The sequence below is a fragment of the Patella vulgata genome, chromosome 6 (assembly GCF_932274485.2).
Source record: "Patella vulgata chromosome 6, xgPatVulg1.2, whole genome shotgun sequence".
Classification (NCBI taxonomy): Eukaryota; Metazoa; Mollusca; class Gastropoda; family Patellidae; genus Patella; species Patella vulgata.
This window is the reverse complement of record NC_065884.2, coordinates 52,921,809-52,944,157: the sequence shown is the minus strand read 5'-3', so window position 1 is coordinate 52,944,157 and position 22,349 is coordinate 52,921,809. Positions and strand designations below refer to the sequence as shown.

Sequence of the window (22,349 nt, the reverse complement as noted above, 5' to 3'; positions counted from 1 at the left end):
GTCAGGCCCTCCGTCCTGCACCACTGACAAGGGAAAACCATGCCGGAAAATGGTGATGAACTTTCTCAGCCAACACGGGAGCGAACCCACAACCTCTAGAATAGTGAGTCAAGTCTCACCGATTTAGCCACAGTGGCTCCCAGACCTTTTAGCCTTGCCAGGAATATAAACATATAATTACAAATTTGGTCAACCAGTGTTTGAAATATAGCAATGAGATAAGAATATTGTCCTAGATTTTTTTTGTAAGAATGATAATATAAAATCGATGGCCTTGAAAGCTGATCATATAGATAGCTAACATATAGATAGTAGTACATGTATGTTGCAACATTGATTACACAGTATTTGGGTTCCATCTATTTTTAGACAATATTTATATACGTGTACAGAAACTGGATTGGAGAAAGGGTAGCCTATAGATCCCCTCTCCATAAAAATATATACATAAATGTATACTTGAAAAAAAAAAAATATGGAAGAAGTAAATTATTTATGTTGTAAGTATAGTCAAATTATTAGATGGCTATATATACTTTTGAATTGAATTGAAATGGGGTTTAACATCCTACTGTTTTGTTCCAACTGGGCTAACGAAGACGAGGGCTATATATACACTATACAGGTCATTCCATGTCAAGTGGACCAAATTCTGTTTTTATCAGATTGTGAATGCTCTGGAGTCTAAATTCAATATCGGATTAACTTTAATTTTATAGGCCCTACACAGTGTTTCAGGTCAGGAGACAAAAAGACAACAAATGCCAGAGTTATGGCCCTTGATCACTTTGAAATATCTTGTGGGTGCTCTAGACGCTGAAGTTAATATCCGTTTGACATTAAATTTATACACAGTGTTTAAGGTCATAAGATGAAGAATCCTGTTGATTTTCAACGATTTCCCATTATTAGTGCCAGAGTACAGTTTTAGTCTATGACTGTTGATTTTCAACGATTTCCCATAATTAGTGCCTAGAGTACAGTTCTAGTCCATGAATGTTGAATGGATTGGCTTGTTGCTTGGTAACAGTTGGAAATTTGTAGTACATGTTCATGTAGATAATTGAAGGTATATTTTGTTATTCTTAAGCAGATATACATGTACAATCTTGAAACAATTTAAACTTTTACAATATTAGAAATAGGTTTTGGATTTTACACTCAATAATTTCATAATAAACATATGGGACTCATCAATTACAATAAACATCTGGGACTCATCAATTATAATAAATATACAAAACATAGTTTAAATTCTTTTCTTAAATTTTGATGCCCCCAAAAAACGAAGACTTAAGACACAAACAGTAGTGTTATTGACTTTCTAATAAGAAAAAATGTCTGATGTATCTAAGGAATGTGGTAGGACATCCGAATTCCTAACAGTATTTTAAACAAGTCTTAGATTTGTGAAACATACAAAAAAAGTACCAGAACAACTCTTAGAAAGAAACACAAGTTCAAAACACACACAAAATATCGTTTTGTCACAAAATCTGTTTCATTTGAGTAAATATTTAAATAGTTTTAAACATCAACATTTCTATATACCCATATGGGAATGTGGTCGTATATTGACCTTCCCTCCCTGCATCCATCCATCTGTATGTCCGTTCACTGGTTCATCAATTTCCATTACTTGCTTCCGGCTCTTGTTTCACTTTAAGGTATTTTGTGGGTGTTCTAACGACAATCTTCCATAGTTATGACCTATGTTTCACTTCATCGAGTCTTGTGAAGTTATCATCCAATCAATTTCTAATTGATATGCATTATTCAAATTAATGAAAGATGACAAACACTTGGAATTTATTTACCTAAAGATTCACAATGCAACAACTTGTGGACTGCTCGGACAACTTGGCTGCCGTACCTATCTTGGACCCCATACCAGGTATTGAAAATTGAAATACCTGGTAATGACAGCGTACATCTTACAATCTAATTTTTTTCTGATTTTAATATTCTAAATAGTCTGGGGTTTATTTTCAGTTTCTTTGAGCTTATTGATTCTGAAAAATTGTAATACTGGGCAAAATTATAACACTACTCAAAACTCATTAATTTGTTGGTTCTAATATATGTGTTTATATCTTTCAGGGAATGAGAAATGATGTCTTAAACAAATTACAAGCCCAGGAGATTAATTAGAAAGTAATTATGCCAGTTGGGGCTATTCCCTTTCCCTTTGGGGATTGTCGTATTTGTAATGATAAGGCAACAGGAGTCCATTATGGAGTTGCTACTTGTGAAGGATGTAAGGTAATATGATAAATATTTTCTGAGACTTGCCATTTGGAATTGTTATTTGACGTGTTATACTTAAATATAAATGTAAATTAGGTAAATATTGTAGGTGTACAATATTAAAGTTTAGATTCCCGAATATTTGATGAAGCAAATATTGATTGATTCACGAAAACTGTTGCACAATGCAGAGTGGCTCCAGACCAAAAATTCATCAGATTTCGGGTACTTTATATTCCTCAAAAATATTATATTAAAATTTCTTTCACGTTAACTGTCGACCCGAAAAATCTTATTCCCCCCCCCCCCCCAATCATAAAGGTGATCCTAATTGGGGTTATGTGGGTTCCAAGCTTCTTAGCAGGAGTCAGAATTGTATTCGCTATATATCTATTGACTATAGAATGTAAAATATTTGATTCCTTAGGAAACTTTGCTTGCCTGGGCATAGTTGTTGATTAACATTGTAAAAAGCCAAGAGCTGGAAAAAAAATTGTGCTCTACATACCTGCAACCAAACAAAATATGGTAGCACTGATATAAGTATTTTCAGTAATAATTTCATGAGATAATTGACCACAACTCAGATATTCTAGCGAGTTAAAAATATTAACCTACTGTGCATAGCCTTTCGTACCGTGCCAGATTTAGATAAGAGAAGCATATACATGTATAGGCTGTTCCACTTATGAAACCACTCCCAATCTCCCACACTCACGACTAGAGGAAGATGGAAGTATGTTTCAAGCCAAGCCTATAGATACATTGTAAATCGGGAAATGGATACAGACAGATGATCCTTAAAAAAACAATGTTTGTATGAAAGAGACTCTTTTAAAGTAATATTAAAGCCCTTAGCTTGTTTTATTAAGTTAAAATAGTTGATGTTCATGTTGTTTCTTGCTTTGTCTGTTTCAGGGTTTCTTTCGTAGAAGTATTCCAAAAGGGGAGAAATATAAATGCTTCTTTGGAGGGCAGTGTATCATTAGCCCACAGAATAGAAACCGATGTAAGGCGTGTCGCTTTAAGAAATGTTTAGACAGAGGAATGGCCATAGATGGTAGGTTAAAACATATTTATTTTTGAAGCAGTCTAAAACAATCAAATAATCATTGAAGGTAATTAAAAAGTTATTGATTTTTTAATGATATTGGTATGTTTCTTTGAGATTCTAGGTTCTAATTACATGATCTTCGATTAAAGGGTGTATCTTAAAATCAAAAAGTACAAATATCATGGCATTTACATAAATATGTAAAGGCAGGCAACAAGGCAGGCAACTCTTGACCTATGGTTCCTGCACATAAACCATATTTTTGTCAAATCTGTCTTTTGACAGGAGAGGAATTCTTTCATATTTTATTAGTCTTATCACTTTAAACCTACAATTATGTTTTTCTGAGACACAACAAATATTTTGTGGTTGGAATAGATGACCTAATTTAGCTTGAGGGAACATATCTGTAAATATTTTTGTGACCAAGCGATTGATAATGAAGACTAGTAGATCCTACCTTTGCAAAGTCAGTCAGTATGAATAATGTTGTCTTAGTAGAAATAGTCCCACTGGTTAATCTGGGCTAGAGTAACGGCTGGAGTGAGGTTTCCGATAGCCCTGGGTGATTGATATACTATATCATATTAATATATAGCAGAGCGGCAGCAGACAACAGAAAGTAGTGCAGTTGAGGGATGTGTTCTTACTGCAATATTTAGAAATTACCAGTAAAAGGGTAGAGGCTTATTAATCTTAAGTTTCATTTGGCCAGGGTCACTGTACTCTGGGTATCACTTAATGTTGTGTATTTAGATCTAATTTCTTTCACATTCGTTTAATATCAAATTATTGTTTATAAATTCGCAAAAATCGTTTAAAATCACCAAAAATCATCTTACTTTGTACTTGTGTCCAGTTTAATGCGGACCATTTAATTTTGATAATGACTGTCCAATTTACAAGTGTTTAATTTCTCGATCACTGTTAAAAAAATAAACAACCCAATTGATTATTGATGTATAATGAGCAGTTTTTGAACACTTGTAAATTGGACACTCATTATCAAAATTAATCAATTAGCTTAACTGGACACGAGTACAAATTAGATAATTTGGGGTGATTTTAAATGATTTTTAAGAATTTATAAAGAAAGATTTAATATCAAACGAATATGAAAGAAATTAGTGCTAGCTACACAAGATTAAATGATATCTGGGTTACAGTGGGTTTATCTCTTTAAGACATTTTTAAGACCAAAAGTTATTGATTGTGTACTGTGGTTTATAATTGTAATTTATTCTTTACCTTTACTTTGTCAGACATAAACAGTTGACAACTTAATCTCTTAAACCACTAAAGAAAAGATATGGAACGACCTTTGTGGACTGCTCGTAGGACTTGACTGTTGTGGGTGTAAGAATAAAAACCAAACAGAAATGATTCCATAAATTAATATGAAATTGAATTTATTTTTCAGCTGTTAAAATGGGACGCATTCCAAAAATTGAAAAAGAGAAGGCGCTTGAAGCAGCTCGGCATATACCTGAGGAACATATGGATGTGTCATCACCCGAGCATTTTCAAGATCGAGAAACAAATTTTCAAAATAACCATTCACACTTAGCTGATGGTACACAGACTATAAATATAAAAGAGGAATCAGAGATGACCTATCCTTCTTGTGATAAACACAATGTATTTAGTAATTCCTCATATACACACAATCATCTGGACACTTATAATGATATACAGATCACCTCTTTAAGCACGTGGGACAGCTTCCCTCCCGTACCGCAAGTGTTGGAAGACCAACAAGTCAAACATGATTCCAAGTACCCCGCTGGCTCCTCCTCCTCCTCTTCGCTTTACGAAAATTCGGGTTTCTCTCACATTCCACGCAATACGTTTACACCAAGTAGTGACGAGAGTAGCTGCTCTACAAGCAGTCGCTCTCATTATAGTCCCGATGTTATGAAAGTCCTTTTTGACCAGGCAGTGGAGCGTAGGGGTGGTAAGCATATCAAAGATCGCATACTTCAACATTTGGCAGAAAATTGTACCATCGGTCAGTACAATTCCAATTTAAAAGTTCTCCAGGATGTAGGAATACAGAGTATATCAGAAGACGAAAATGATGACTCGATTTTGGAGATGAAAAGTTGGCCACAATGTAGAAATTACGAGAGAGAAGATAGCGTTACTGCTTTAAATGGTCAACTGATAAGTTCTATGGACTGTGATGATAACCGAGCATATATTTCTCAACCGACCCCCGATCTACACCAGCTTAAAGTGTATAATGGTAATAACCAAACCGCAAATGACAGTGCATCATTATTTTATCCACCAGAACAGAAAGAGGAATTAGATTTAAGTGTTTTGTCCGATCCCCAGCCTAGTAACTTACACACCATGCCAAATTATAGTACAACAAATACGGGGCACCATCATCATCAACAAGAACCCTCAAGGACAAATGATAACCCAATGCCCACAATTCCCAGTTTACAAGGTATACAATATTCTGAAACAGACCATAATTCACATAGCAGCACAAACAGTAGAATGGATTCCCATTCAAGTGTGTCAGACACTCTGTTTGACGATCATGAAAAGCCGCAAGCTGAACCTGTTTTAGATATGGAATATTATATTAAATTAACCGGTCATAAACGATATACAATGGAAGACATTTATGCGATGATAAAACGCAGTAACAATAAAAGATTAGAAATGGCTGATTGGATGACTAAAACTGTTACTCAAATAGAAAAAGCAATGGATACATATCATGTGGTATTACGTGAAACTAGAATTTCTAATCAACACTTTTTCAAAGAAAAGGTAAATCATAATATACAATATATGTTTATTCTTTCTTAATATTCATAATTTAACAATGTGGTTAATTAACTTAGGTAATTGCTTACCACAAAAGTCATTGCTTGAAAACAGATTCGATTTTCCTCTAGATACCTGCCATGTTCGAGTAATTCACAATTTTGTGCAATGTATGCAAGTTTGCCTCCAATGCTGCTGAGGCCATTTGGAGCATATTTTGGAGAGAAGATGACATTTATGCAAAGCCATCAAGATAACTGAAACTATGGTGAATGATCCAAACAGACTGAAGTTTCGGTCCAGTTGCTGGATCTTTGTAGGATTTAATCAATATTTATGGGTCCTGTTTTTTTTAGATTAACTTGTACTTATTACTAAATAAACAAAGGCTAATCCGTTACGCAAATCGGTCAGATCGGCTGATTTTGGCAGGAGTTTCCCAATAGGAGTTTCCCAAACTCTCTCTCACAAAAAAGAAAATCTTCAGCTACTTTTTACTCTAAAGGCCTGTACACACCAAGTATATTAATTGTCAGCGATTTTCAATCACTGATTAGATTATGTTAGGATGACCCGTGCACTTTACAGAAAGTTGGTCTCGACACGGCTAAATGTGCACGCTTCAGTTGCGTGTCTCGAACTGATTTCTGACTACCCCGCACTCGCTTTGATTTGATAAATAGCCATGGCACGTGCAATTCTCTACAAATATATCAACTATTACAGCCGTAAAAAATCTATTGTTGACGATTTTGAATAGCAGTAAAATTTAGCTTCTTGGTTATTACAGCAGCTTTAGTAATTACGTTTGTTTTATTTTTTAAATTGCTTTATCATTAACTGTACCGTTAAGAGTGGCATCTTTTGGTTTAGTACAAATACTATCTCTGAATCACTTTCTTTAGCAGGAACATGATACTAGCAGTAGTTTCATTTTACTTTTACAAGTTTCTTAAAACAATTGTTGAGTTGTCTAAAGTGCTTATTTCTAAATTCAATTTCTTGTTCTAGCTTTCTGTTATGTTTCGTAAAAAAGTAGTCTTGATTATCCCGACCTGTCAATCAGACGTAGAATGGTCGATAGACTGGTTAAGCGAGACTAATTTCAAAACAAGGGCACGTAACCTATCTTTTACTCAAAAGTGTCTGGATGTTATGGACGCAACTTGGAACCAGTTTTCAGTCTATTATTTATAGATGATTAATGGTCATAGCTTATTAAGTACAACATGATCGTTTATTTAGTGACTATAATTGTGTGAAACTGATTTGAGGCTTGGCATATATATAAATATTGTGGCGTAATTGTCGAGATATTTGGAGATATTTATTTATGGTGGGTCACCCTAATTATGTACACCGGTAGATTATCCCTCTTTCTGATACATGTTCTCTGTCACCAATTCTTTCTGGTTTCTAAATATATTTGTAAATGCTTTGATAGAGGCGATGCTTTGAGTGACTGCGTAAAGAGTCATACCCATAACCGTGGTGACAGAAGAGCGTCAATTATTTATTTTGTGATTTAGATGGAGGATCGATATCAGTCTCAGTGTTGGCTTGTTTGTATCGAATTGAAAAAAAGGTTTAGCTCCTTTAAAATTTATATTAAATCAACTAGGTAAATTTTGCACTATAGAATAGTCGAAGGATTTGGGTCCCCAATTTACATCATACTGTACATTGCTTTTACATTTTTTCAAGGGCACTTTTTTGTCTAATTTTTTCTGGCAAAATTGAGTAAAATCATTTATATAATCTCAAGTAAACATTGAGTGTTTTGTGTCGTTCAGAAAGTAAATAACAAGGGATGTAGCATAAACAAAAACATTGCCCTCCGTAAACTAAATAGTACCCAGGGTTAAAACTTAGAGATTTGTCTAAGCTGTGAGGCCAAGTATAAAAAAGTATTCTGGTTGCCAGATGACAGTGTGTCTAATCGTTTTTATAAGTTTATTAGAGATCGAAGCCTTTTGTTTTTCAACATTTTCCAATAAATGCTGCCAGAGTTATTGATTACTTTTAAACATTTTGTGGTTATTTAGAAGCCAAAGTAAAATTGGTTTTAAGTTGTTATTTTCATCAGACAAGGAACTCGATTGTTTTTCAACAATTTCCAATTATTATTGCCAGAGTTATTACCCCTGACCACATTGAAAAAACTTGTGGATGCTCAAGATGGTAAAGTTATCTTTTGATTGCCTTTATATACATGTAGCATTTTTGTTCATGAGATAAAGTCGTATAGAAATACTTCAGAGTTATCACCCATTATCGCATGGTTTAATGTGTGCACTTTAGATCATAAGGTCTGCCAATGTGTAATATGACATGGTTTGGATTCCCCGCTTGTATATGAAGAGGAGTAATGTTGCCTGTCCAACCTAGTGGGTTTACTCTGGGTCCTTCGGTTTCCTCCCACAGCTAAAAAGACCCCTTAAGTCAAGTGAATTATTGAAATGAAATTGAGTCATACATGTATTTGAGTCCCGAAATGATCTAGATGTTAAACCCCATTTCTCTCTCTGTGTCTCCTTCTGTAATATTTCAGGATTTTTGAGTAATAATTATATTTTATTTTCACAGAAAACATTACCAGTAGAAGTGAAGACAGAGGAATCATTAAAAGAGGTGTGGCAATTGCTTATGCATGGATTATCACTAGTTAATAAACGAATAATTGGTGAGTGTTTTATTTCTACATGTAATTGAAGTTGTGTGCCACCACATTTGTTTGCCAATTAAGACTACTTACATTATATCATAGGAAACTTCAGACACTTATAACTAGTATAGCAAGAACGGCTAGCTCTATTTGAATATTACATTATCTAATGTTTTATTATAGGGTTTTGTAATTCAGTGCCTGGTTTTACAAGTGTTTGTGCTGAGGATCAACAACCTATGTTAAAACATGCCTATTATAGTATATGGATGGTAAGTTACAATATGAAATATGTGGTTTAATGTCCTACTGTTCTGCTCTTACGTGTACTGGACTAATGAAGACCGATATACACCAGTGTGCTGTGAGGGGAATTTTGCTCAGACAGCAGCACTACAGCGTACTCTTACTGCGAATGCCAACTGTCAAGACTTCTTTTACAAGCAGGGGGGTTGGATGGCTGAATGGTTAGCGTGTGCGCGCTGTATCATACAGTCTGTCATTGAGTCGACTGGCGTGGTTTCGAATCCCCGGTTGTACGTGGCAAGGAGTAGGGTCGCCTGTCCAACCTCGTGGGTTTTCTCCGGGTCCTCCGGTTTCCTCCCACTGCTAAAGACCCCTACGCGCAAGCGAATTATGTAAATAAAATTAAACCATATGTTAGTCCCGAAATGACCTAGTTTGTGTCGAGTGGATGTTAAACCCCATTTCTCTCTCTCTCTCTTTTACAAGCATGTGAAGGTTTACACGGGACCTCGTTTTTTTTGTCCAATCAGAAAGACTAAACACTGTCCGTTACCAGGCCCTCTTTCCTGCTCCACTGACAAGGAGGAAAAACATCGGAAAATTTTGATGAACTTTTTCGACCAAAACACCAGAATCGAGGGGCCTCCAGGTTATCGAGCCGATATCTTACTCACTGAGGCACTGCCACTCCCCAAGTCACAATCTAACTAAAATACAGAACATTCACATTCTGTGTCAAAGGATACTCCAAACCGGAATTTAGGGGGGTTGGATGGCTGAATGGTTAGCGTGCGCGCGCTGTATCATAAAGTCTGTCGTTGAGTCGAATGGCGTGGTTTCGAATCCCCGGTTGTGCGTGGCAAGGAGTAGGGTCGCCTGTCCAACCTCGTGTGTTTTCTCCGGGTCCTCCGGTTTCCTCCCACTGCTAAAGACCCCTACGCGCAAGCAAATTATGTAAATAAAATTAAACCATATGTTAGTCCCGAAATGACCTAGTTTGTGTCGAGTGGACGTTAAACCCCATTTCTCTCTCTCTCTCCAAACCGGAATTTAGCCGTTGACTTCAGACATATAAACCATACATCTATAGCAATTGAGCCAAGTCTGTAGGAATCATATCTGAACTTGAGACAAGACACAACAGAGAGAAAGAATTGGGATTTAACATTCACTAGACACAAACTATCTAGTAGGTCATTTTGGGAGTAACATATAGTTCAGTTTAATATCAGTAAAAGTGTCTATTAACTGTGAGAGGAAAACGGAAGACATGCAACCCTACTACTTGAATAATACATCTTAAGATGTCATCTGTTAACCTATTGAACCACCCCTCCCCCAAGACATGACAGAATAATCTAGGCAACATAGGATACCCCTACTATAGTATCCTCTCCTACGTTTGCTTGTCCTGGTTGTATCTAGATGTGTTAATATTCATAAGACAGTACAAATTATTTTATACTTGGATTGAAATAAATAGTCTATATAGTTTTGACTGAAATATAATATTTGAGAATAATTTGGCATTTTGAAGGATAAATTTTTAATTAAAAACAATATCAAAATATATTTATTTTTTCAGTTAACAATTAGTGAATTTTTTATCGATGGAGAAATTTATTTAAAGTTTCCTAATGGAAGACACTATACCAGATTTTGGATGGAGAACTTTCTTGGTAAAGAGCGTGTAAAGCACTTTTTTTCATTTGCTGATAAATTTAACCATCTGAAGCTTACAGAGTTAGAAGTTGGCATATTATCAGCAATTAAACTGATGTCATATGATGATGGTAAGACTATTTGAAATATTTTTATATAAAAAGAAGTGAAATGGGGTTTTAAAGACCTACTTTTTTGTATTGAAGATGGGCATATGCCTTATAGGTGTGCTATGCGGCCTACACTCTTATTTCAAATTCGAAGTGTCAAAGGTTATTTTACGTGCATGTCAATGTGTACGCAGGACCTCAGTTTTTCATACTATCCGAACGACTTGACATTGTCCCTTGCCAGGCCCACCACACTGACAAGGGGGAACCACGCCGGGAAAAACCTGATGAGCTAACACCCGGATCTGTATGCCCATCCAGTCTTCCACACTTGCTTTTCATCCAATTTTATCGCATCAGGCGATGCAATTTGTCCTTGAATAAACCTAAATGTCTTTTTTAAATCTTGGGAACCTGATCCAAAGTTTGAAGTATACGTGGCAAAAAATGACAAAGAATACTTGTGAATAGAATCTTCAGTATCTGTCTGATTTTAATGAAATTTACATATTATGTGACTATTTTTAATTTTGAAAATTATTTGTTGAGTTAACTGTCCATGACTTAGTTAAAGTTAGCTTTTTCACAAACTTTATTCAGTTTATTCCCCTTATATTGTAAAATGAAAAGTTTTTTTTTTAACATCCTACTTTTCAGCACTGACTGGGTTCATGCAGATGGGCATACACCATACTGTGGATGGCGGTACTAGGGCCTACTCTTATTTCGAAATTCACTTGTTATGGGTTCTTTTACATGCACACCAATGAGACCTCGGTTTTCTGTACCATGATTGGACACGGTTGCTTGTCAGGCTAGCTAGCCTGCACACGGAGCCAATCTGAGACTGATTCTTAGTTACTGAGCCACCATGACGCACACCTTCTTATATTGTGAAAAGCTTACACAGCAAATTCTTTGTTAGAATACTGATATGTTTTAAACCATCAATTGAGCCAACAAAAGTCGGCAAAGTGGGTCTCTTACCCACAAATGAACAAGACTTTAAAAAAAAACACAACATTCTGATTGTACTCCAACTTTATATTAACTTTACATGTCACTGTATTTTATTTCAGAGAACTTGGTGTTAGAAAATAGTCAAAGTGTTCAAATTTTACATTATCATTATGTGGATATATTGGTACAGTTGATAGGTTTTAGTCATCCAAATACCACATGTGAAACTCTATTAGACATCTTCAACCTTTTCCCACAACTGTCGTATATAAATCAAGTACAAAAAGACATGGCAGCCAGTTTCATGGTAACCAAACATCCTAATCCCACTGCAGGTTTGTAATAAAACATTCGTATTATTTTTTTTTTCTTATTTTTATGATTATTCTTTTTTTCTCAGCCTGTGTATTAGTCCAGAACAACTTGCTGGATCATTCTAAACTCTTTGATTTTATCGGGAAAGAGTGTGTAACTTAGAGATGAAATATATTTTGAAAGTTCTGTGACATTGCGAAATGTTCAAAATCACTAAATTTGTTTTCTATACGGCCAAATGGAAATGTGGACGTATATTGCCATTGCCCCTGCATTATTTGAATTAGTGAAACAAGAATCCTATTGAAATTCAGCAATTTCTGTTAATTACTTCTACAGTTGTGGCCCTTGTTTCACTTTGTTCCACCTTGTGAACACTCTTAACATCAAAATTTATATGCCGATCTCTATGAAATTTATTTGAATCCTTTAAATTAGTAAAAATAAGAATCCTCTTGAATTTCCACAATTTCTGTCTATTATGTCTAGAGTTATGGCCCTTGTTTCACTTTGAACCTTGTGAACGCTTTAACGCGAAAAGTTATCACCTGATCTTTGTGAAATTTATATGCATTATTTAAATTTGTGCAACGAAGATGCCTATTGAATTTCAGCAATTTCCGTATATTACATCTAGAGTTATGGCCCTTGTTTCACTTTGTTGAACCTTTTGATTGCTCTAACGGCAAAAATTATCATCCGATGTATGACATTTATATGCATCATTTAAATTAGTGAAATGACGAAGCCTATTGAATTTCAGCAATTTACAATGATTACTTCTAGAGATATGGTCCTTGTTTCATGTTGTTCGACCTTGTTAATGCTCGATTGATGTTTGAAATTTATATGCATTATTTATTGAATTTCAGCAATTTCCGTCAATTACTTCTAGTGTTATGACCCTTGTTTTGCTTTGTGAACCCCGTGACTGTTCAAATGACGAAAGTTATCATCCGATCTGTATGAAATTTATGTGCATTATTTAAATTAGAAGAGCGAAAAAAGTCTGTCAAATTTCAACATTTTCTGTTAATTATTTCCAGAGTTAAGCTCTTGTTTCAGTTTGTAGAACCTTGTGAACCTTCAAATGACGAAAATTATTATCTGATCTGTATGAAATTGTCTTGTAAATTCCCCCAAATTACCTACAAAAGAATAAATATGCGAGAACCCTTGTTGACTGCTCAGACAATTTAGCTGCTGTGGGTATATGTTTCATTGCCTGGCAACCTATCTATTTTAAACATTGCCATAATGTTATCAAACGTACAATTTCAACAATTGACAAACTTTTCAATAGCTAGATAGATGAAACACACAACATCTATATTTCTGATTTTTGATTTTCATCAAATCTTGGCAGATATTTGGCACCAAATTTTAAACAGAAAACCATAACTTATTTCTGATTATTTTCATAGAATTTTACATGAAGATTGAAGGTGGTCTCATTTGAACAAATTTGACTTTCCTTAGCTTCAATTCACTAAGCAGTTTGGAGAATTGTTGTTCCAAGTTACCTGATGCCATTTGCAAGATTCTGTTACTCGCTGGAAAAAAGGCAAAAGTACAGTGGGAAGTTGATCAGTGTTTTTAATTGGCTGTTTTTTGTTGGCTTTAGCCAATTGATGTTTAATATACCAATTGGTAAAACAATGAACCGGTCACTATGGTATCATAAATCAATCTACTTTCAGCTAAATTACAACGGGTTAATTATTACGTCTTAATTAAGAAGTCAATCAACATGCTTGTCGACTAAAGTACATTGAGTACAACAACAGTGAGAATCAGCCATGTGGTTCATAATCCGAGTAGCCTGATTAGCACATTTAACAGTAATTTTGATAATCTGGTAAAAAACCCCAAACAAACTTGCTGATTATTCCTAACAGGTTCAGTAAGCTGCTTTTGTAAAAATAACTCACGTTGTGAAAGAAGACAATCTCGGCATGGTTTGCCAATCAAGCGTCTTCCACGCTCCATATGAATTCCAGGTACCGGTAGATATTACAATAATAACTGGATCATACATTGATGGATTCGATGACCAGTTGTTAGGTAAATTTAAATCTTCATTGAATATAATCCCCACATAGAACACCGAATACACTGAGAAACAGTCATTAATAATATATTTTCCCGTTAGAATCTCCAATTCCAAATTTTAAAGCAAATTCAGTTATGGTTGTCACGTGACAATTGTGTCGAATGAATAAAAACTTTTGCAAGTTACTTGACTAGTTACCTGAATGACAAAAAACTACAAATTGTATTATGAAGAAATGCCATGGTGCCGTGTCAGCTTATTTTGGCTACGACATTTTCTAATACTGGCAGTAGTAGAAAATTGCTAATATTTTAGATTATCGATGGATGAAACACAAATGTTTCTTCCAATAATTGAAGACAGTAATTTATTAAGGAATATTACTGATGTGAACTTCAAGATGGTACGTGAATTAAATATGGAAACTTTTCAAAAGGTGTACCTATTTTTTTTTATTGTTTTGGTAATCGCATACATTAGAATACAACATTCTCCATAACAAATTACCAAGAATTATTTTTGTTGAAGTCTGGAAGCTTATAATTGACCCATTTCCTACCGGGACCCCATTTGATCCAATTCTGGCCAGTTCGTTTCAAAATGGATTAAGAACCCTAAAGTTGACACTGTGCACATGTATGGAGGGATCTGTATTTGAATGGATTAACGTGCATGTTTTAGATCATAAGATATGTCAGTGAGTCAAGGGGCATGGTTTGTGCGTGACAAAGAGTAGGTCTCCTGTCTAACCTCATGCCATTGAGTCAAGTGGCACAGTTTTGATGCCAAGCTTTTGCGTGACAAGGAGTAGGTCTCCCAGCTAACCTCAAGGGTTTCCGAAGACTCCATGAAATAAGATTGTATTATGCGTTTGTCATAAAATGTTAAACTCAATTTGTCTCTATAGAAATATCTATACAGGCACAAAGTGACAGTTAGGCAAGGTCGTCTGCTGCTAAACTTCAGCTTTTATCAGTCAGTTTTATATATTGAAATTATATCTGGGATTACTCATTTAAAGGACATATGGCTCTATTTTTTGGAACCTTAAAATAGATGAAAATGGTTCTAAAAGCACATATTAATGTAATATGAATGTATGTAAAGTGATTTATATTCAATTTTTGAAAAAAAATATTGTAATTTCTTATCAATTATGTTCGATGGAATACATGAACAATTCAAACTGTACGGCAGTTGTTTACGCCTATTTAGTCCATTCTACACGTTTCTTGGGGGTTTTTTATTATTATTTTGTTGTTTGTGAATCAGCCTTTACTAATTACTTCTACATTGTCTTGTAGAATATTTTTTTATTGTTCATTACAAAATGACACCCTAAACCATAGAATACATGACTTGTGTACTGATTATAAACTGTTAATTGTGTCTTAAATATTGGTTATTAGAATTCTGTATTTTCATGGGAAGATAACAGCATCAATATTGATTGAAATTGACCAATATTGAATTGTAATTCGTGTTTTTAATTTCAAATATTATGAAAAATATTGAGTTAGAGATTTTAGATCACTTAAACCCGGATAGTTTTGTCAATTTCCAAGCTTTAGAGTTCCATTAAAAAGATGCAACAATAAGATATTTAATTTCTAATTTTCTCTTTCTAGGTAACGGCTGATCAAAATCAGATTAGTTGACTGAAATGAGACAGTATGAATTATCTTCAACCGTAATAATACGACCTCAACTTGTACAAGAAATATATAATTACCAAAATTACAAGAAGAATCTTTGGAAATTCCTTAGTAGTTGTTTTATTAGCATTTGTTCCATAGCTGGATGACAGTAGTGTTTTTGGACAGATCAGAATATGTATTTCAAAAGATTATTTGTTAAATGTATTTAGTATTGACCCAATACTCTTGATTTAGAGTTATGGTTGCACCAGGAGAGTTAGTTTATTAAATCTCTGTGACTGTTTGATGAAGTCAATTGTTTTATCTAATAATTGTAATATAAAGGCCTGGCCAACTGCTGAACTTGATCTGGGTAAAGACTAAAATGAAAATAGAATTCTTTATTTCTCTCAGGCGAATTCCGTCAACAGTTTCCCTTGAAAGTCTACCATATGTCTAGATTATAAAAATATTTTTTGTTATGTTTGTGAACTTATATTTACCCTTTGTTGATAGTTTCAGTTTGTGATGAAACCACAAAATAAAATAATGTTGAGATCAGGGTGATTTATTTACTGTAATGGTTGTAAAATATTTTACTTAATTTTTTTTTTTTTACAATGTATAGAAAACTTCAATGGAATATCATGCAATAAAAAAATAATGTAATCGTAATTAGTATTATAAAGGGGAATAGCTTTTTGAGTGCAGATAAGTAGGAGACCCTTAAAGATACATTATGCACAAGCTAAACTAGCCTATTGCCAGGGTTTTTTCTGGCTTCAGTGTTTTAGACATTTATTGACATGGAAAGCCCATAATCAACTCTTTAGACCATCAGATAGCTTAAAATTATTGAGTGGATTAGATAATGCCTGCCATATGGCTGAACTTGTCAGAAAATTAAAAGTAATTCAAATTTAATACAGATTTGATGGCATACACTGTCTGAAACCCACAAAAAGTACCGTAGTCATTTATAACTTTGTTCATAATAATTTTATTTAACTAAAATTTTCAATATATTGATCTTTTATTTTCTAGTTTTGAACTATTATAGCAAGAAATTGTGCATAATGTATCTTTAAGAGTAGTTTGTTTTCTTTAATGTTGACAGTTTATGATAAATAGTGTTAGATAAATGATAAGGCAAATCCTTAATAAAATGGATCGATCTTAAGGGCAATTTCCTACTTTCGAACACTCAAATTATATTACCATGTAGTCAGATCATCTAATCATTACATTGTAAATAGCCCTTCACAAAGATGTTTTATTCTAATTTTAACCTGTACATTTTATGGCTTGATTCTGCAATAAATATTGTTAAATTTTAAATGGAAACTCATTTGGGTCAAAGAGAGAATTTGTTCTCTCAACTAGGTTACCAAAAAGTGCTAAAAGCATGATATATAATGTATAAATATATCAGGGATGATGTTGTTAAACATTGCATGTACATGTACTGGTATTTAATTCATTGTTGTCTATATATGGGATCTGTATATTCAGTTTGTTATTTCATTATGCCCTTGAAACTATATTTAATTTATGCCCTTGAAAGTATATATAATTTATGCCCTTGAAAGTATATTTAATTTTTCTTTCTCTTACTATTAAATTATTGATTTTACTATTTGCTTAAGGTCAGTGCTATTTATGTTGCAATCAAGGGGACATCTTTAAGTCTTTGATTTTGATTTTCTATAAAATAAAGATAATAGTGTGTAACACAACTTTTGCTTAAAATTTGCTAATTTTATTAAAAGGCTGGGGCACTATTCAACAAAACTAAAACTCAAATATTGTAAGAATACAGCTGGTTCACTTGCTGAGTACTATAATCAATAAAAAATACAAATCAGTGCAGGCCAAAATGACAGACATCCAAAGAATGGTGCCTGACAAAGTCTGACTCTGTGCCTTGCAACGTCTGTGACAGGTGCTTTATTTCCAGACTTGTTGTAAAGACTGCATTTTGAAATGTTTAAGTTTTCTTGAATTGGGTTCCAGGTATTTGTAGTATACCTGAGGGAAAAGTGCTATGATAAATAAATTTTGTTTGGATATAAATCACATTAAATCACAAAAACTTTTATATGGAATACGATTGTGGAATATGAGAACACTTGTTGAAACATTGCGCCATATGTATAATAAACAAGTTATTGTATTCCAAATAAAATGGTGTTTTGTATTTGGGGTAGAAGTTGTTTGCTAAGGCAAGGTTCCCACTGTTGTGTGGTGCATTACGATAGAATTGTCCCCATTGATCTGGTACATGCAAATACGTTTGAATACGATCAATACGACTGACTTCAATATATGATAATACTGATAGGATCACCATGATTACTCCACGATTAAAAACACGATTTCAATCGCAGCACCAATTGTGATAGTGGGAGCCTAGCATTATTAATTCTAGCTTTGACTTGAACTTATTACTGGATAATTTAATGATTTTAAACATATTTTTATTGTGATTTAAAAATGTTTATAATTCATTTCTTTAAAATTAATCGGGGTTTGGTGAATACTTTATTGTATTACCATATATATTGTAGTCAAAGGAAGATTATTTTTGAATAATTTGGCCATATATATATATATATATATATTATATCTAAATTGTTATTGTTGATTTTAAAATTTTATTTTTGTTGTTATTTAAAATCATATAGTGCTTATTTTATGTGTCCTCAATCCTGTGGGTTTGTACATAAACTGGATAACACAAACACTTAAAATGATGTTCAACGTTTGAATAGCCCAATCTCTTAACATTATCTCTTGGTTTCAATTCCCTCACTTCAATGTGACAACTGACAAGTAGTAGTATCCCTTGACAAGCCTTCATGGGTTTTTTTTTAATCCTTCGGTTTCCTCTCTCTGCTAAAGACCCCTGAAATAAAACTGAACCATATGTTCGTCCGAAAATGACCTAGTTTGTGTCATCTCTGTCACTCATGTTTATGTACAGACCTACACAGAATTTATTGATCAGCCATGCAAGAATTATTGGTAAATATATTTTAATTTTTGTCACCCTGTTATATATTTTTATTTTTAATTATATCACATTTGCCAAATTGTCTTTTTGAAATAAATGAATGTGCACTGCAGTCTGGTATTGTAAATGTACTGGTACACAATTATATCCTAGCTTATAGCATTACATCAATCATGAATCAATTGATATTTTATGTGGGAATATAATCAGTATACCAATTAAACAGTTTCATTGTATACCCTAAATATTGCACAGTTGACTGAAATAATGCCACTTTTCATAGATATTTTAGTCAATAAGTAACATATCTAGGCCTACATATACATGTATATTATATTTGTTTTCATGAGACTGTGTAATCTTGGTGGATAAAAGAGTAGAGGTAGTCATGTAGCATTCTCAGAATAATTATAATAAAATAATAACATTTTGTGATATACATTTATGCCATCTATATTTGGTATTCATTATCGAAATTATAAAGTTATTAAAGATATGTTGTGATTGATAATCATATCATTAGATAGGCTTCATACTATTTATTTTCAAATAGTTTAGTGCCTAATAATTACACTATACCTTTATTTGTATATGTAAACTTGTATGATGAATGAGAGACAGTAATCCCGGTTTAAAGAGTTGATGATCTCTTTTTTTTTTATTAATATTAGATGACAGTTTTATAAGACACATAATTGTATAATATATCGCACAATCCAAGATTTCACAAAGAATCTATATAGATGCTTTGAAGCAAAGAAAATCCGATTTACCTTGTCTGAGAGTTTCAGATAAAAATATTGAAGCTTTCAGATATTACCAAATTGCTTAAAGTGATAATTTCATATTTTTAAGTTATATTTTTAAAATGTATTAAAATAAAGCCTTAAAATAGATGGTATCTATAAACAGTCCTACCTTGTTCAAGAATAATCCTATTATTCCTATAATTCACTACTGCCAGTTGAGAAATTGGCAAAAATATCATTTTCAACTTCAAATTCAAACTTTTGAAGATAGCTATTCCATGGGAGGGGGGAATAGAAAAACAAGGGAGGTAATTGTGTTATTATTACCGGGATGAATGATTTTTAAGTGTGAGAATGATACCTATGATTGTAAAATAGTGAGTTGACAACCTATTGAGCAAAAGACATAGAAATAATTATGTTTTGACTTTCTTAGAAAATATGAAATTCTCGCTCATTAACACTGTGACCTGAATATCATTTTGGCTTTTTTTGACTATGGCAAGCTTCCCAAGATCTTTTCCTAGATGTGTATTGGTATACTTTTTTGCAAAACTGCACAAAGAAACTACCAGCAACCATAGTTGCATGGAGCTATAGAATAATGATTTATAAGAGTAATTTACACAGAATTAATCAGTTTTATGGTTTTATTCACTAAAATGTGTTGGAATGACTCCTTTAAAATGCACAGTTATGATTATCTTATTAAGTATGCACTAAATAACTATGGTTGAAAGTATTGAAAGGATGGAAGGGGTAATAAATTTCACTCACTGAGATAATTATTCACTAGCACTGTTTTTAAATTTAAACATATTTTTTGACATGCATCACTAAGTATAATGTTTTGGTAATCTGGTAATCTTTGGTCCAATCGAGAAATGGACTGTGTTTTCATTTGAATATAGATAATATGGGCTGAAACTTTTGTTTGATTTTAATTAAATTCATCCAACTATTTGAATTGATTGTTTTATTGAAGTGTGCTAAAAAAAAATTCTTATATTGCATTTTGTATTGTGATTTTGGTTGTAAGTAGAACTTTCACTTAATATTACCTATTTACCATAGGTATTTTTTTTTAAGGAGCATCAAATTTTACTGTCAGTAAAAATTTACACATGTTTTTACACATGTTCAATTTGTTGTATATTTTATTAAGTTTGAATTATAATACATGACAAAAAAATGCACAGGTTGTAATAAGATTATTTTGTCTAGTGTGGTGTAACCATGTAATAAACAGAACTATTCTTGGTACATACTGTGACCTAATTCTAACTATGGATGAACTCTTACTTAAACTAAAAATGCTCGAAAATATTAGATTTATAACGCTTAATCCACGCTAATATGATTATTTATTATTTAATTAAGAAAACAAAATCAGAATACCAATGCCAGATTCAATCAGATTTAAAATCGAGGCCTGGCAAGGAACAACGTCAATATATAGTCGTTTGGATGGGATGATAAACCAAGGTTCCGTGTACACATTGGCATGCACGTAAAAAAAAGCCCCTTAACAGTTGGAAATCAAAATAGGAATATGCTGTAGTGCTGCTGTCCAGGCAAAATTTTCTTCATAGCTAAGTTTGCCCATCTTCATTAGCCCTGTTGGTGCAGAAAAGTAGGACGATAAACACCATTTATTTTATTTTGTTTTTTGGAGAAAAGATACAGTACTTAGTTGGCTCTGTAATAGGTTCATCTAGTAGTGTTAGGAAAATAGGGAATCGGTGAGATTCATTCTTAGAGAATATTAGAAGTTGGATTGGAGTTTCAACCTACTGGTATATAAAATCTACTGCTATTCATTGTATTATGTATAGGTATTTACAAAAGTAAACAAAGTGTTCTATTGTCGTCACATATGAATGTTTATTCAAATACAACCATGTATAAAGGTTTTAAATTTATCAAATATAATACTTTTTTAATAGTGTATTTTTAAGGCCAAGTATTTGATTTTATTATTATTGATTTATATCATGTTTCTGGGTTTGACTATCAAAAATTATACAGCAATGTAGCTTACATGCTTTCTGTCCCATGTCACCCAACCTGAGATATTTTTGCTAATTGCTTTGTTATTTTTAGGAAGTGGAATCATGTTGATCTGTATTTGGTATACATGTATGCTAAGCTATTGAATACATCTATGATAATCTATGGTATACATGTATGATAGTCCATAGGATACATGTACGAAAAGCTATGGGATACATGTATGATATGATATTATCTATGGTGTACATGTATGATAATCCATGGGATACATGTATGATGAGCTATGGTATACATGTATGATGAAACCTTTTAAAACAAAGATGCCTTAAAATCATAACTCAGATTATATATATTAGAATATTACTAAATGTATTAATTTATGTGCAGCTGTAAATTATATTTTATGAAGTATACTTTGTATGCTAAATAATCTAGATGCAATTTAGTAAATATCAACTGTATTTCTAATATATTACTTTTACCTCTATTTCATATAGTTTATAAGTCTTTTTTCATCAGTCACCTTATATTGAATGTTTGTCCGTGTATTATTAATTATTATTGATTATATTGTGCCTATACGTTACATTAAACTGCGATCAGGGACTAATAATGTATGTATGTAGGTAATTAATACAACCCAATAAAGTGCTCATTATATATTACACTACATAGTTTGAATAAATTTAATTTAAGTGATTATATCTCTTACGTTCATTAGATTATTGACCTCATCTATTTTTGACACCACCTGTTTAAGTTCTTTAAAAAAAAAAGGAATTGGAATGAAAAAGGGTTTAATGACCCACTGTTGGCTAATGAAGACATTTATGTAGTGTGC

General features: G+C 33.1%; 1 protein-coding gene across 2 annotated transcripts in view; it reads left to right on the top strand.

Moving 5' to 3' along the window:
• Nucleotides 1-22,220, top strand: part of LOC126824573 (nuclear receptor subfamily 1 group D member 2) — a 46,565-nt gene extending 24,345 nt beyond the window's left edge. The window contains exons 2-10 of one of the 2 annotated variants that reach the window (XR_007681566.2): nt 2,101-2,262; nt 3,166-3,307; nt 4,722-6,088; nt 8,672-8,768; nt 8,934-9,022; nt 10,582-10,789; nt 11,848-12,063; nt 15,725-20,980; nt 21,017-22,220. Coding sequence is in view for 1 of the 2 variants with exons in the window: in XM_050553813.2 (XP_050409770.1) it covers nt 2,161-2,262; nt 3,166-3,307; nt 4,722-6,088; nt 8,672-8,768; nt 8,934-9,022; nt 10,582-10,789; nt 11,848-12,063; nt 15,725-15,735 (2,232 nt within the window). In the remaining variant the exon portion in view is untranslated. Of the gene's footprint in view, nt 1-2,100; nt 2,263-3,165; nt 3,308-4,721; nt 6,089-8,671; nt 8,769-8,933; nt 9,023-10,581; nt 10,790-11,847; nt 12,064-15,724 lie in introns of both variants that reach the window. The other variant, XM_050553813.2, reaches the window with a different exon arrangement.
• The last annotated feature ends 129 nt before the right edge of the window (nt 22,221-22,349 follow it).